The sequence below is a fragment of the Eleutherodactylus coqui genome, chromosome 1 (assembly GCF_035609145.1).
Source record: "Eleutherodactylus coqui strain aEleCoq1 chromosome 1, aEleCoq1.hap1, whole genome shotgun sequence".
In the NCBI taxonomy this organism is placed as follows: Eukaryota; Metazoa; Chordata; class Amphibia; order Anura; family Eleutherodactylidae; genus Eleutherodactylus; species Eleutherodactylus coqui.
In genome coordinates, this window is record NC_089837.1 from 436,030,831 (window position 1) to 436,044,551 (window position 13,721).

Below are 13,721 nucleotides of genomic sequence, written 5' to 3' on the forward strand. Positions count from 1 at the left end.
GCTTTAAAGGGAACCTGTTAGCACCTTTAAGCCCCATAAATAATGTTATTGGGCTCAAAGGTGATGGAATGGGGAGTCTGGAAAGCCACTATAAGATCCTCAGGGTCGACTTCTCAGGGTAACAACTCTGGAACAGGGAACCCAGCGAATATGAGACACAGCTCCCGAGAATCCCCATTCCCTCAGCTTTGAGTCCCATAACATTGTTTAGGGTGCTCAAAGGTGCTGATACCCTGTTTCCCTGGAAAAAAGACATACCCTGAAAATAAGACATAGCATGATTTTCCAGAATTTTTGAGGATGCAAAATGATTTTTCAGGCATTTTGAGGATGCTTGAAATATAAGCCCTACTCCAAAATTAAGCCCTGCTAACAGTTAATTTAAATAGTGTCCAGGCAGCTATACATGTAAAAAAGTTAAACCTTTTTGAACAAAAATTAATATAAGACACTGTCTTATTTTCAGGGAAACACGGTAGGTTCCCTTTAATAGCAGCAATAAAGTGGCAGCATCAGTGGTGTAATAAGCAAAAAAAGAGGTTTATTGCTCCATAAAAATGGCGACGTTTCGACTAGGTGAGTCTTTATTTTCCTCAATGGAACCTCTGCACGTGCTGTGCATTACTAAGGAGTGCTGCGGGACTTTCTCTATACGATATTGAGGTTCCCTTTAATATTGACATTTAACTCCAGCATCTTTTGATTGCACGCAAGTGTATTTTGGGTTCATGTGCCATTCCTGTAATCCCAAGGACAGCAAGCAGCCACATTGTAGCATATGAGTTCTGCACAAGTCACTTGCATAGCCAAAATTCTAAGGACAGTGTTTGCACCTAGTGATCACCTTCTTCAAGTGTAGGGAAGTGCAGTGTACACTAGGGGGAGCCATTGTATTATCACATTGGAAAGAACAACCTTTTTTTAGCTATGGTGAAGCCTTTTAGATAGATCGCCACATATAGAAATGTGAAAATATACTGTGGTGTGCAATTTTTATTATGTGTGGAGTCCTTCTTTTTTTTTTTTTTTCTTTATTTTAACATCTTTTTAATTAAAGCCACATTCACATCTACATTGGAGGCCTCAAATGGAGCCTCCAGCTCAGAATCGGCATAAAATCCCAGACAAAATAGTGCAGATGTGTGTGTAGTGTCGGACTGGGGTCATATAGCATACTTTCAGTATTGAGGTATTTTTACAAAACACTGAACATTTCCACAATTCTGATTTGATTGAATGATAATGCCATTACGGGTGCTTTTAGACAGAACAGTTTATCGTTCGCACAGGCAGCCTATTTATACGGATAGATCAATCTTTCGCTCGCTAAATCGTTCAGTTGTTCACATTCAATGTATAAGGGAATGAGAATGACTGAATGATTGGTGTACAAGCTGAAAGATTAGTGAACGAGTCAACATTCAGTCGTTGGCTGTGTTTACACGGAACGATTATTGTTTAAATTCGAGTAATCTGGCGACTTTTGGAACACTAAATGCAGCTAATGGCCCATTTAGATGTAGCGATTATCGCTTACGGTTCATTCAAACGAACAAATTTGAGCGATAATCGTTCAATGTAAATGCAGAAAAAATCACTATTTGTTTGCGGTTGTTTATCGCTGACTGAAAGTCAGCAAAAAAGCAATCGTTGGATCGCAGGCTTCTCGCTGCTTGTCAACAATCCCCGCTTCACATAGAACGCGAAGCGCTGAGCGAGACGCCAGCAATGTCTGTTAGTCTGAATGTTCTGCACGAGTGCTGACGACCTTAGCGGTGACGATGGCGTCCATGTAAAAGGGCCCTTACTACAGTATCCTTCACTTGTTCCCCTGTTCCCAAACAAAAGGGCATTATGTGATTTATTTGCAGTACAGCAATGGAATACCGCAGCGGAGTCCAACACGGCGCCCTCCCAAAGACCCCATACTCACCTCTCCAGTTCCGCCACGCGAGTCCCGTCTGGCGAGCCGGCGCGCATGCGCAGTACAGCGCATGACGCACCGGCAGTGGGCGGTGATGCGTAATTACGCAATACTTCCACTGTGCTCATAGTGGAGGTATCGCGTGACGGACGACTTCTATTGACTACAATGAAAGCCAGTTGCGCGTTTTCCCGCTACATGCCGCGGTTTCTTTCACGCTGCGGAATTCCCGTGGTAAAATTCCGCAGCGGAAACATTGATCTATTAGGTTCAGTACAACCTATGGTAATAGCTGCGGGGTTTGCAGAATTCTATAAAGGATTTTATTTATTAACCAAAGCTTGCCTTTATCAATAAACCTTAATGGTATGTTCACAAGACCGAATCTGCCGTGGATTTCTCAACCTGGATTCTGCCGCAGTTATGGAGATGTTTGGTTGCAGATCCACTTACAGATTTAGCCCCTTTCAGTGGTCAAATCCATGTGGACTCCGCATCAAGAAGGGACATGTCACTTGTTTCTTTTGTATGCAACTTTGAAATCCACTTGCACACAATCTCTGCACTGTATAGACTTCAGTGCTGATTCCCACTGAAAGTAATGGGATGTGGAATTGCTGTACATTCTGCGTTAATTCCACAGTAGTATTCCGCCAAGTGAACATACCATAATGTAATCTAGATTTTAACTATCAATTCTTGGGTTCTTCCCTATAGGCCTGAAGAAAAGATAAGACAATTAGAGAAGAAGGTTAATGAGCTAATAGAAGAAAGTTGTATCGCCAACAGTAATGGAGATTTAAAGCAGGTGGGTGGTATGCTTACACGGAGTTCATACACCAGTTTTCGTATACGGTATATACTTTATCCTTCTGTTAGACAATGTACTAATTAATTTAATACTATTCTATAGGCCCTTGAGAAAGCAAAGGAAGCAGGACGGAAGGAGAGAGTTCTGGTCAGACAAAGAGAACAGATTCTATCACCAGAGAATATTAACCTGGATCTCACATACTCAGTAAGTGATTCTACAGCACTTCCATCATCTGATTAACTAAAAGTAAAATAGCCCTGATGCATCATGAAATTGCAAATCAACTGTGACAGAGTAGATGAGGAACTTCTTACAGCATATGGGACAAAATTATTAATGAAGGATTTTTTTTCTCTTTAGGGTTAAGGGCCGTTTACACGCAACAATTATTGCTCAAACGATGGCTTTTGAGCGATAATCGTTGTGTGTAAATGCTCCCATCTTTCACTCTTTGGCTGAACAATGATTTTTAGGTGAGCATAAAATCCATCGTTCAGCTGGTGAGAAGATAACAGACCATATGCTGTGTTTGCTGTCCATGGTGCTGTATTCTGCACGGGGAGCGCTGATTACATTGTATTCAGCTTGCATCTCCAAGGCAAGGACAATGGAGCTGAATACAGAAAACAGACCATCTGCATACAGGTCTTGGAGGCTCATTTACATGCAAATGAAGGTAATAAGCTGCTAATGGACATTGGTGTCCATTATCAGTTTATGCAAAACAATCGCTCAAAACCTCTATTGAACGATTATCTTTGCATGTAAATGGGCCTTAAGTCATTCACCTATTTATTTATGATTTGTTTAACAGGTACTGCTTAACTTGGCAACCCAGTATTCAGCCAATGAGATGTATGCAGAAGCGCTCAACACTTACCAAGTGATTGTGAAGAATAAAATGTTCAGTCATGCAGGTATGTACATGGTGTGCCGTTGAATGAAGATGATACCTACGGTAGTTGGTCATATTGTGCTGAGAATTTGAAATTGTACAATTAGAGCAGCTGAAGTAAAATAAACCCGTTGTCTGTCCAATCCGCGGACATTATGTTCTGGAGCAGAAGATGCTGAGCAGATTTAGATTTAGTTTTGTGGGTATAACTTGTTTTTTATTCATTTAAAGGTCCGCTCAGTCTGAGTTTAGGAGACTAGTTGACGGTCTCACATAATGACTGACAGCTATTACTTTGTGAGGGTGTATACACAGAAGACTGTCAGTCCCTCAGAGGACCGCCCAGTGGACTCCTAAGCTCAGAAGGAACAGAGATTTCAATGAAGAAAGTTCTGACATTTTCTACAAAATTGTATACAGTATACAAATTATCAGCATCTTTTATAATGTGCTGCTGGTAGAACAAACTGTGTGTTCAACTTTCCAAGTTCTTTTTACTGTAAAGCATTTTGCTTTCATAGCTGTAATTTTCCATAGATCTGTAGATAGACTTGCTGAATTATCTTTATGCTGAACATCATCAGAATGTAAAGTGATGATCTTCAGCTCTAATTCTGTACATTTTAATTAAAGTGACGTTCTTCATCATTTCAGACTATGAATGAGGGGGCTGTAGGATGCACACCGGGTCTTCAAGCCAGGAAAAGACAGAGTTAGCAGTGTTTGCTTGGCTTGGATTCGTTAGGTGTTTTGGCCACAGGAATGTGCCTATTACAGGGTAGGGCTTGTTTTGCATTTGAGGGGCTTGTTTATCGTCCAAGCCCGAGAGCACATGACTTGTATGTCACAGGATGAAGTAAATTTAGACGGTTTTTGACCTAGTTCTACATTTACATGCCTGGATTTTTGCAAATACTTGTTTGCATTGGTAAAAAGCCATGGCGAATTGTGTTTTTATATGCCTTGATAAGAAGCTATGGCAAGTTATGTTTTTATATTTGGGTAGCTACTTGTAAAGAAAGTGGTTTCAGTCTACAAGGATGGAATCTACACATGCAATTTTTGATGCAGTTTTGTGAGCCAGAGACAGGAGTATATAAGGAAAGGAAAGTTTGGAGTAAAGACTCTTCTTTTCTATCCTTTCTGACTTAAAAACTATGCCCGAAAGTATATCAAAACGAAGGCTGATCTATTAAGACTGGCACTTGTCTTAACCTTTTCCAATCCAATTTGTATCCTGGTTTTCCTAGGGGGCTTACTCTTTTTCTGCCATTATGCAACGGCGCTATTGGTGACACGTTGGATAGGCTCCAACAGCAGAGAGGCTGGCAATATACAGTAAGAGAACCCCGACGGATGTCTTCCAACATCGGAGCTGTACAGCCTTAAATCATAATGTCTTCAGAGGTCAGACAGTGGATTGGAAAGGGTTAATAAGCAGACCGGCTGTCAAAAGACATACTCTCGAGATTTTGGGCTTCTGAAAAGGCAAATTTAGACAATTTTCTGCCAACTGTTAGCGTGTTTTTGTGGCCTAATCAAATATGACAAACACTGACCAAAGGCAAATACTTATGGAAAAGTTGTTTTGTTCAGTCCTAGTCGGGTATTGTAGTTGCCATTAATGCAAGCCAGAACAAGTCACAGATCACAGTTCGAAAATTTTAACTTTTTTGGCATTATATTTCAGAATGACAGCCTTCACAGACCAACCATAAGTCATTCAACAAATGTCCATCTGAAGTCCCTTATACCATATACGGCCAGCTTTAGTGGCAGAGAACAGAGCCATCACATCTCAGCTTTTGCTAATAAATGCGTACATCATGACACACTGATTTATAGGAACACAGACAAGATGCATAAGCCAAGTTCTGTCTGCCCATATCTATGGCACCATAGGACTACACCCCCCAACATTACTGGTTAATTACTAAAAGGCGACCTATCACTGGGTTCATGCTGTCTGAACCACGGGTAGCATGAACCCTGACAGAGATGCCTATTGTGCCCCATATATTTATTGTGAAATGCTGGGGCATTTAAGTCAAAATTTAAAACCTTGCGACCTTATAAACTTTTAAGTTAAAAGGGTACTCCAATCTGGACTTTTATGCCATAAAAGTCTAATAGATGCAGAACCCGCACCTGTAAGGAGATCTGAGCCTGACCACTACGGGCCTGGCTGTATGTGGTGGTTGGAAGTTAGGGAAACAGACTTAGTTTCCTTGACTCCCATAAAAGTGAATTAGAATTACAGAAGTGGTGTAGCACAGTGAGCTATGTTATTTCTGTAGATCCTGGGTAATGGGAACAGCATACCTCACTGTGCTACAGTGTTTACATAACTCCCATTCACTTCTATGGGAGTTACGGAAAAGGCATAGTGCAGCCATTCTGCTGCCTCCATGCTCACAGCCATCCTGGCTGTGATGTGCAGTGTGATATCCTCAACTTGGCCTTGATGGGCTGAGATGGAAATACACATTTAAGGATCTTGCATATCTTTGAATGATTAGATGGTTACAAAAAAGTTAGTTTTCTCTCTGTGATTGACTGTCTGTCGGAGAGAATTGAGTAGCGCAGTTGGGCACCCTCTGGGTGGCTGCCACACAAAACCAGCAGTCCAAGAAACTGATGGTAGAGGAAAAGCTGAGTATATATACAAGAGATGAACTATTACACGTGAAGATTGGCTGACCATATGTTGTAAATGTTGTATATGCAATTAAACAAAGCATACTGCAGTACTTATAGTGATTTTGAAATGGAAAAACTGATCGCATAAAGAAAATGTACTTTTTCTTTCAGGTCGATTAAAAGTAAACATGGCAAACATATATCTGAAACAGAAGAACTACTCCAAAGCAATCAAATTTTATCGTATGGCTCTTGATCAAATCCCAGGAGCCCACAAGGAGATGAGGTCAATAATTGATTTAATATATATGTTTATGTTTTTTATACTAAATCTTCATACTCGTTCATTGCTTTATACATTAAAGGGGTTGTCTAGTGGCTTTTTTTAAAAATTGAGAGAATGCTAAAAAATTAACCTGTACTTGCCTCTTTTGCTTCCCCTTCCCCCTGCCATCTCACTGCTTACTTGCAGGTAGTGCAGTCACATGCTGTCTAAGTGTGTCAACACTCAGGCCAGTCCCTGCATCCTTGGCCTCATTGCTGGTACCGTTGATGTCAGCCATTGGCTGCAGGGTTCACACACTTGATGGCACATGATGCGCTACCCAGGAGTTAGAGGAGACCAGGGAAACCTGAGTGGTGTGGGAGAACGAAAGTGGTAAGTTTAGACTGTTGTTTTGTTTTTACCACTTTCTAAAAAAAACTTCAAGCTGCTGGGGCAACACCTTTAAACCCATAGGGCTAATGCCCACGGACGGATTTCTGCCACGTTTTATGCGGCGGAAATTTGCGGCGTTGTCCCGCAGCTATTAGGTTCTATGGAACCTAGTACCTCAATGTTCACACTGTGGAATTCCGCAGCGTGAAAGAAAATGCGGCATGCTCTATTTGCCGCGGGAATACGCATTTCCGGCTTCAATTGTAGTCAATGGAAGACAGCCATCATGCTATACTTCCGCTGTAGCACGGCAGAAGTATCGTGTGAATACGCGCCCCCGCCGACTGCATCACGCGCTGAACTGCACCGTGGTGGACTCCGCTTCGATATTCCACTAGCGGAGTCTGTCACGGCCGTGGGCATGAGGCCTTAAGGACGCAGCTCTTTTTTTTTCCCTTTTTAATTTTTTCTACCCCTTTTAAAAAAAAAATCATAACTCCTTTATTTACCCAGTTGCTTAGATTTATGAAGGCTTGATTTTAGCAGGACATGTTGTATTTTTCAATTATACTATTTAATGTAACATATAATGTACTGAAAAACAGTTAAAAATTTTTTAAGAGGAGTGAAATGGAAAAAAACACAAAATTCCACCATCTTTCAGTGCGTCTTGTTTCTACGGCACACAAACTGCAACAAAAATAAGATAACTATATTCTATTAGCCCGTACGATTACTAGTTACCAAACTTTATCGTTTTTTTTGTTTTTTTTTATAATTAGTAAAACTTTTTTAAACTTACTTTTACAGATTTTTTTTTTTGTTCCCATAGGGAACATGAACTTGCGATGCTTTGATAGCTCCTGCAGTATAATGTAATGTCATAGCATTACATCATATCACGATCTGACAGGCATTCTATCAAGGCATGCCACAGGCATGGCTTAATACACACTCTTTCAGAAGCCCCTGGCTGCCATGACAACTGCACGGCAACCTGCAAATTACATGGCCATAACCTATGAAATAGAGATTATGTGATCAAAGGAAAATCTGTATTGAATCCAGCAAATATCTGACATGATTGGTATAGTGAATCTGTGCTCATATAACATGTCTGTCACACTGTTTGCTTCATACAGAATCAAAATAATGCAGAATATTGGAGTGACTTTCGTCAAGACTGGTCAGTACGCAGACGCTATCAACTCCTTTGAGCACATCATGAGCGAATCTCCAAATCTGAAAGCTGGTTTCAATTTAATCCTCTGTTATTTTGCTGTCGGAGACCGAGACAAAATGAAAAAGGCTTTTCAGAAATTAATATCAGCACCACTTGGAATTGATGATGACGACAAGTATATTTCTCCCAGTGTAAGTAGTAGTTTACTTTTATTTTGCGTCATGAAACATAATTTAATATTGCAGTTCTTATTTACTCAACTACTGCCAAATGCCACAGGAATGCTGCATTAACTAGTTCCCTCCATATAACATAAGGGTTCTTCCCGCAACTGGACGTACCCTTACGTCATGTGGATAGTGCAACATTATAAGAGTTTTCACGCAATCCGGCAGCTGTCACTGATAGCCGGCCTCCTGCTACAGCAGCGGGGGTGCATCGAAGATATAATAATCTATGTAGATCGTGGCATGGGAAGGGTTAACAGAAGGAGCGCACTCGCTCTGTAATGTTATCGGGCTCTCACGATATCATCGCAGAGAGCCTGGCTGGTTGCCATGGTAACAGGGCACCACCTACAGGCGTCCTGTATTACCATTGCCTATCATCGCTGTAATAAGCCATAAGGCATTGTGGGAGAGAATTCCTGCAATGCCTTATCATAGCGATCATTGGTGCTATGGTGTAAGTCCCCCAGAGGGACACAAATAGTGTAAAAAAGGAATGTACAAAAAATAAAAATGACTTTTTGTCATATTGGCATTAAAAAAAAAACCACATATTTCATATCGTCGTGTCCGTAACGACACGTACAATAAGTTAAATATGCTTTTTATCTTGCACGGCAAAAAGAGCTTAAAAAACTGAGGCAAAATGCTAATTTTTAGCATTTTGCCTCCCAAAAACGCTATAAGGCCTTAGTCACACGGCCGTTTTTTCCCGCGATTTGCGGATCGCATGCCGGATGCGCATCCGCAAATCGCGTGACCGGGGCCTAAAAATCGCCCGAAAAAACTGCTCCTAGCTGCGTTTCAATAGAAACGGGCCAGAGCAGTTCAGCGCTGTCCAGCGCATTGAATTCAATGGAGCCGGCAATACAGACAGCTCCATTGAAAGCAATGGACTGCGGGCGATCTCACAATGAATTTTCGGGAAGGGCTTAAAAATATAAGCTTTCCCGGAAATTCATCCAGAAATGTGTAAAAACAAAAAAAAAAATACACTCACCTGGTCCCGGCAGACGGAGTTCAGCCGCGGCCGGCCGGCAGTTCTCCTGAACTGCTCTGAGTAGTATTCAGCAGCCGGGGATTTAAAATCCCCGCCTGCTGAATGAGCTGCCTCTGATTGGTCACAGCCTCACCAATCAGAGGCAGCTCTCACTTACCCATTCATGAATTCATTAATGGGTGAGTGAGTGCTGCCTCTGATTGGCTCAGCGCAGGGACCAATCAGGGGCAGCTATGCTTCACATTTGCTCATCATCACCATAGCATCTAGAGGGTAGGTCATGGAAAAGTAGCAGCACACTATTATGAAAGCTGTTTAAAAGAAAATCTGTCTTTTATTACCCATAGCAACCAATCACGGTGCAGATTTCATTTTTCATAATGCCATCATTTTTCATACTGAGGTTAAACAAAATCTGTGATGTGATGAGTTGCTATGGGCAACAAAGGTTTTCTTTTAGACAACTTTTATAAGCGTGTGGTGCTGGGCTACTTTTATGTGGCCCACTCTGTACTACAAACGTCATGCCTCACCTCTTCTACATCCACACAAGAGGTGTGAATTCTACATCGTTAAATGTTCACTTTTTCATCAATCACCTGCTGAGGTTCCACGACGACTGTTTCACAAAGTGGCAAAAACGTCCGGACTTTAAGTCCTGTGAAATCATGGTACGTCTTCGAATACATAATAGCGAAGGTGAGCGCCGAATTGCACAAGCAAAGAGAATGAGATAACAAAGAGCGAACAAAACTGAAAAACAGCGAGCTGCAATGCTGCAGCAAGTGGTTCCTGAGCATTATATATTGCAGTGTCCGTCCTGGGATGAGCTTTCTACTAGTAGGTGATAAAAGTCTGACTGGTAGTGGTCTCATCACTAATCCTCAAAACTGGGTCCCATGACCTCCTCTCCTCCTCACTGCACCCACTGCTTCTAGTTAGGAGGAGATTGAGTGGAGCGGATGTTGCGCATGAGCGACCACTGCTCCATTCAATCTCCATGTTCCTGGGGGTTGGTGCAGCAAGCCCGCAGGAAGGGTAAATGGATTCATGGGATCCATGCTCTTGGGACCGGTGGGGGTCTCAGTGGTGAGACCCACACAAATCAGACTTATCACATATCCTAAAGATAGGTGATAAAAGTTGATTGTGATATCCCCCCTTTGTTTAGATTTAGGAGCATATAGGAAACGTTGACTTCAGTAAGTTCCTCAAAATTGGTTAGCTTGGACATGTTTTGTGTATACATGTGTTTCTGAACTTATTTGGTTACTAAATATATATCTTTTTGTTTAGTTGTTAAATTTATTTTTTTATTTTTTTTAGGATGACCCTCATACTAATTTATTGATAGAAGCTATTAAAAATGACAGTCTCCATCAGTTAGAGCGTGAAAGGTAAGTGATTGCATTATATCATGTAAGCTTAGGGTTCTCAGTTGACATGTTGGTGGAGTAGTATATAATAGAGAGCTACTTATAATAGTTATATATACATACACATTAGGGATGAGCAAGTATACTCGCTAAGGCACTACTCGCTCGAGTAATGTGCCTTAGCCGAGTATCTCCCCGCTCGTCCCGAAAGATTCGGGTGCCGCCGCGGGGCGGGGAGCTGCGGGGGAGAGCGGGCAGGAACGGAGGGGAGATCTCTCTCTCCCTCTCTCCCGCCCGCTCTGCCCCGCTCCCCGCCGCAACTCACCTGTCAGCTGCGGCGGCCCCCAATCTTTATGGACGAGCGGGGAGATACTCGGCTAAGGCACATTACTCGAGCGAGTAGTGCCTTAGCGAGTATACTCACTCATCTCTAATACACATCCTTTTTTTTTTTAAGAATATAATTTTTATTAAGATTTTTATCATTTTTGAGCACCACAAACTCTGTAAAGAATACCCCCCCCCCCCCCCTCCTCTTCCCCAGTTCCCTCTCACTTTTCCATTGGATAGTTCAATCAAATCCTGTAGAAAAGTCCAGTTGCAGAAAAAAGAAGTAAACAAACTTGTCATTCCTTAAATATCTTCTTCACTTTAATGCCATACTGAGAGGACAGTGCTTAAAATTTTTTAGAAAACAGTATTTTCCCTGAGCAGAGGTCGATTGACCTTATTTTTGCATTGTCCAAGTGGGGGGAGGGGGGCCTCATCCAGACAATGTTGAGCTATTAATTTCCTCCACTGGTAAATCACTTACATAGCCAAAAATACTCACTAAGGCTAACGTCACATCCCAGGGATGTGAGGCGTTTTCATGGCAAAACAGCCTTGCATCACTTCAGGGAAGAAGCAATCCTCCTCCGTGGCTGTTACAGAGGATCGCAATGTTTCTGCTATTGCTTTGAATGGGGCCGGCAATGCTGCCACCAGCCCCATTGAAAACAATGGGCGCTGTGATGCAAGACCACGCAGGGAGATAGAACATGCCTCCATTATGTATACGCATCACGGTGCCATACAGGAAAACGTTACTCATGTGTATGACCCCATTTAAAAGATTGGGGTTCATATTTGTGCATCTAAAAATGAAAAAATTTTGCTCGATTTTAGCACCTGTGTGAAGGCAGCCTAATGGAGTAAAGTTAAGACTAACTTTGTATACAGTGTTGATGTAAAGAGTGAACCTCAGTCCAGTATGTATGGAACTATGAGCAGCGCCACATCATATGTATTAGCGCCATACATACACATTCTAGTAATTTTTATAGATCAAATATATTTGACATAATCAAGCAAGATTTTACTGGGTTTATTGTCAATGATCTAATTAAATAATAGTCCCAATAACCCTACCAGCATGTAGCACGCAGTCCTTTAGTGAAAAAGTGGGAATATTTTAGGCCTCCTTCACACAGGCGACACGATATCACGATGAGAAAATCGCTGCGCTTTCTCGCGGCAATATCGCGATTTTGTGGCACTACAAAGTTGCATGACTTTATTGCACCACATGCGAGGATTTGGGGGGTGGGGGCTTGAAATATAAGCCCTAGCTGCGGAAAGAAAATAGAATACAGCACCTAAGAAGCGCTGTCAGCTCCGCTGCATTTTCTCAACCGTCCCCGGCACTGGTCTTCAGCATCTCTTCTAGCCGGGGATTGAAAAATCCCTGCCTCCAGGAAGCGCTGCCACTGATTGGCTAAGTGCTATGACGCTCAGCCAATCAGAGCCAATGCTCATGAACCAATCACAGCCATTCATTTTTCAATCCCTGTCCAGAAGAGATGCTGAAGACCAGAGCCGAGGACCGGTGAGAAGATGCAGCGGAGCCAGACAGCGCTTCTTAGGTGATGTATTCTTTTTTTTTTTTCTGCAGCCAGGGCTTAGTTTAGGGCTTTTACAGTAGGATTCAGATTTGAGTGCGTTCAGCTTCCAGTCGCAGAGCTCTTGGAAACTCAGATTTTTTGATGCTGTTTGTAGGATCCATGCACTGAAATTATACTTTAGCTTCCCCAGTGCCTAACATGGAGGAAATATCAGTCAGCAAACTTTTACCACAATGTTTTGCGTGGACATAACTTGATGAGGAAGTAGTAGATTTTGTTTAACTGCGCTCATACTTGAATGTCAGGGTATTGAATGGAGTTTGTTCATCGAAGGCTATGGCTATGGACACCCTTGAGGGCAAAATATTTTTTTTTCATTTAAATGCATGGATTTGGGGCCAGCAAAATTTCTACAATAGGGTTTAATTAAAAGTTTTGTGCAGTTTGTCGTGTGCAGCTTTTACGCAGGGGTGGTTGTCGGACACCTAAGCACCCGACAATTGTCTCAGCAATTATCTCTCCTGTGCTTTCAGAGGCAATAATCATTCACTGAATGGAGGCAGAGTGTACCAGAGATCGCTTCCGGCTGCTTGCCTCCATTCACAGTAAAGAGGCAGTCGGGCATATGGGCCGATCATCTTTTTTTGTCTTATTCCTGCAGAAACTAAAAGACGAACTGTATGGTTCTGTGTCCAATTTTTTAAACTCCTCTCTATCAAATTCTTCCTATTGTTAGGAAAGCATTGGCTGAAAAATATATTATGACAGCAGCAAAACTGATAGCACCTGTTATTGAAACATCGTTTGACGTTGGCTATGACTGGTAAGATGTAATATATTATCAGTTTCTTTACTTTAGTAGTGACCTCCACTGGTTAAAAGTTAATAAATTTAGAATTGCTTTCTAGGAAATTCACATTTTTCAGATTGGACTTACACTGGCTATATATATCTTAGGACGCCTGCACACAGGCGGAAATCCCGCGGGACTTCCGCCACTGAAAGCCTGCATAGGGTTGCGTTAACAAACGCAATCCTATGCAGACGGCCGCGATTTGGCCGCGCGAAATCTTGCGCGGCAAACAAACCGCGGCATGTCCTATTTCTGTGCGGGGCTCGCA

At 42.1% G+C, this 13,721-nt stretch overlaps 1 protein-coding gene across 2 annotated transcripts in view; it reads left to right on the forward strand.

Moving 5' to 3' along the window:
* Positions 1 to 13,721, forward strand: part of IFT88 (intraflagellar transport 88) — a 63,180-nt gene that overhangs the window by 17,471 nt on the left and 31,988 nt on the right. For both annotated transcript variants that reach the window (XM_066582172.1, XM_066582173.1), the window contains exons 8-14: positions 2,642 to 2,732; positions 2,838 to 2,942; positions 3,553 to 3,655; positions 6,445 to 6,559; positions 8,074 to 8,305; positions 10,668 to 10,738; positions 13,337 to 13,423. In XM_066582172.1, coding sequence (XP_066438269.1) covers positions 2,642 to 2,732; positions 2,838 to 2,942; positions 3,553 to 3,655; positions 6,445 to 6,559; positions 8,074 to 8,305; positions 10,668 to 10,738; positions 13,337 to 13,423 — 804 coding nt within the window. The remainder of the gene's footprint in view (positions 1 to 2,641; positions 2,733 to 2,837; positions 2,943 to 3,552; positions 3,656 to 6,444; positions 6,560 to 8,073; positions 8,306 to 10,667; positions 10,739 to 13,336; positions 13,424 to 13,721) is intronic.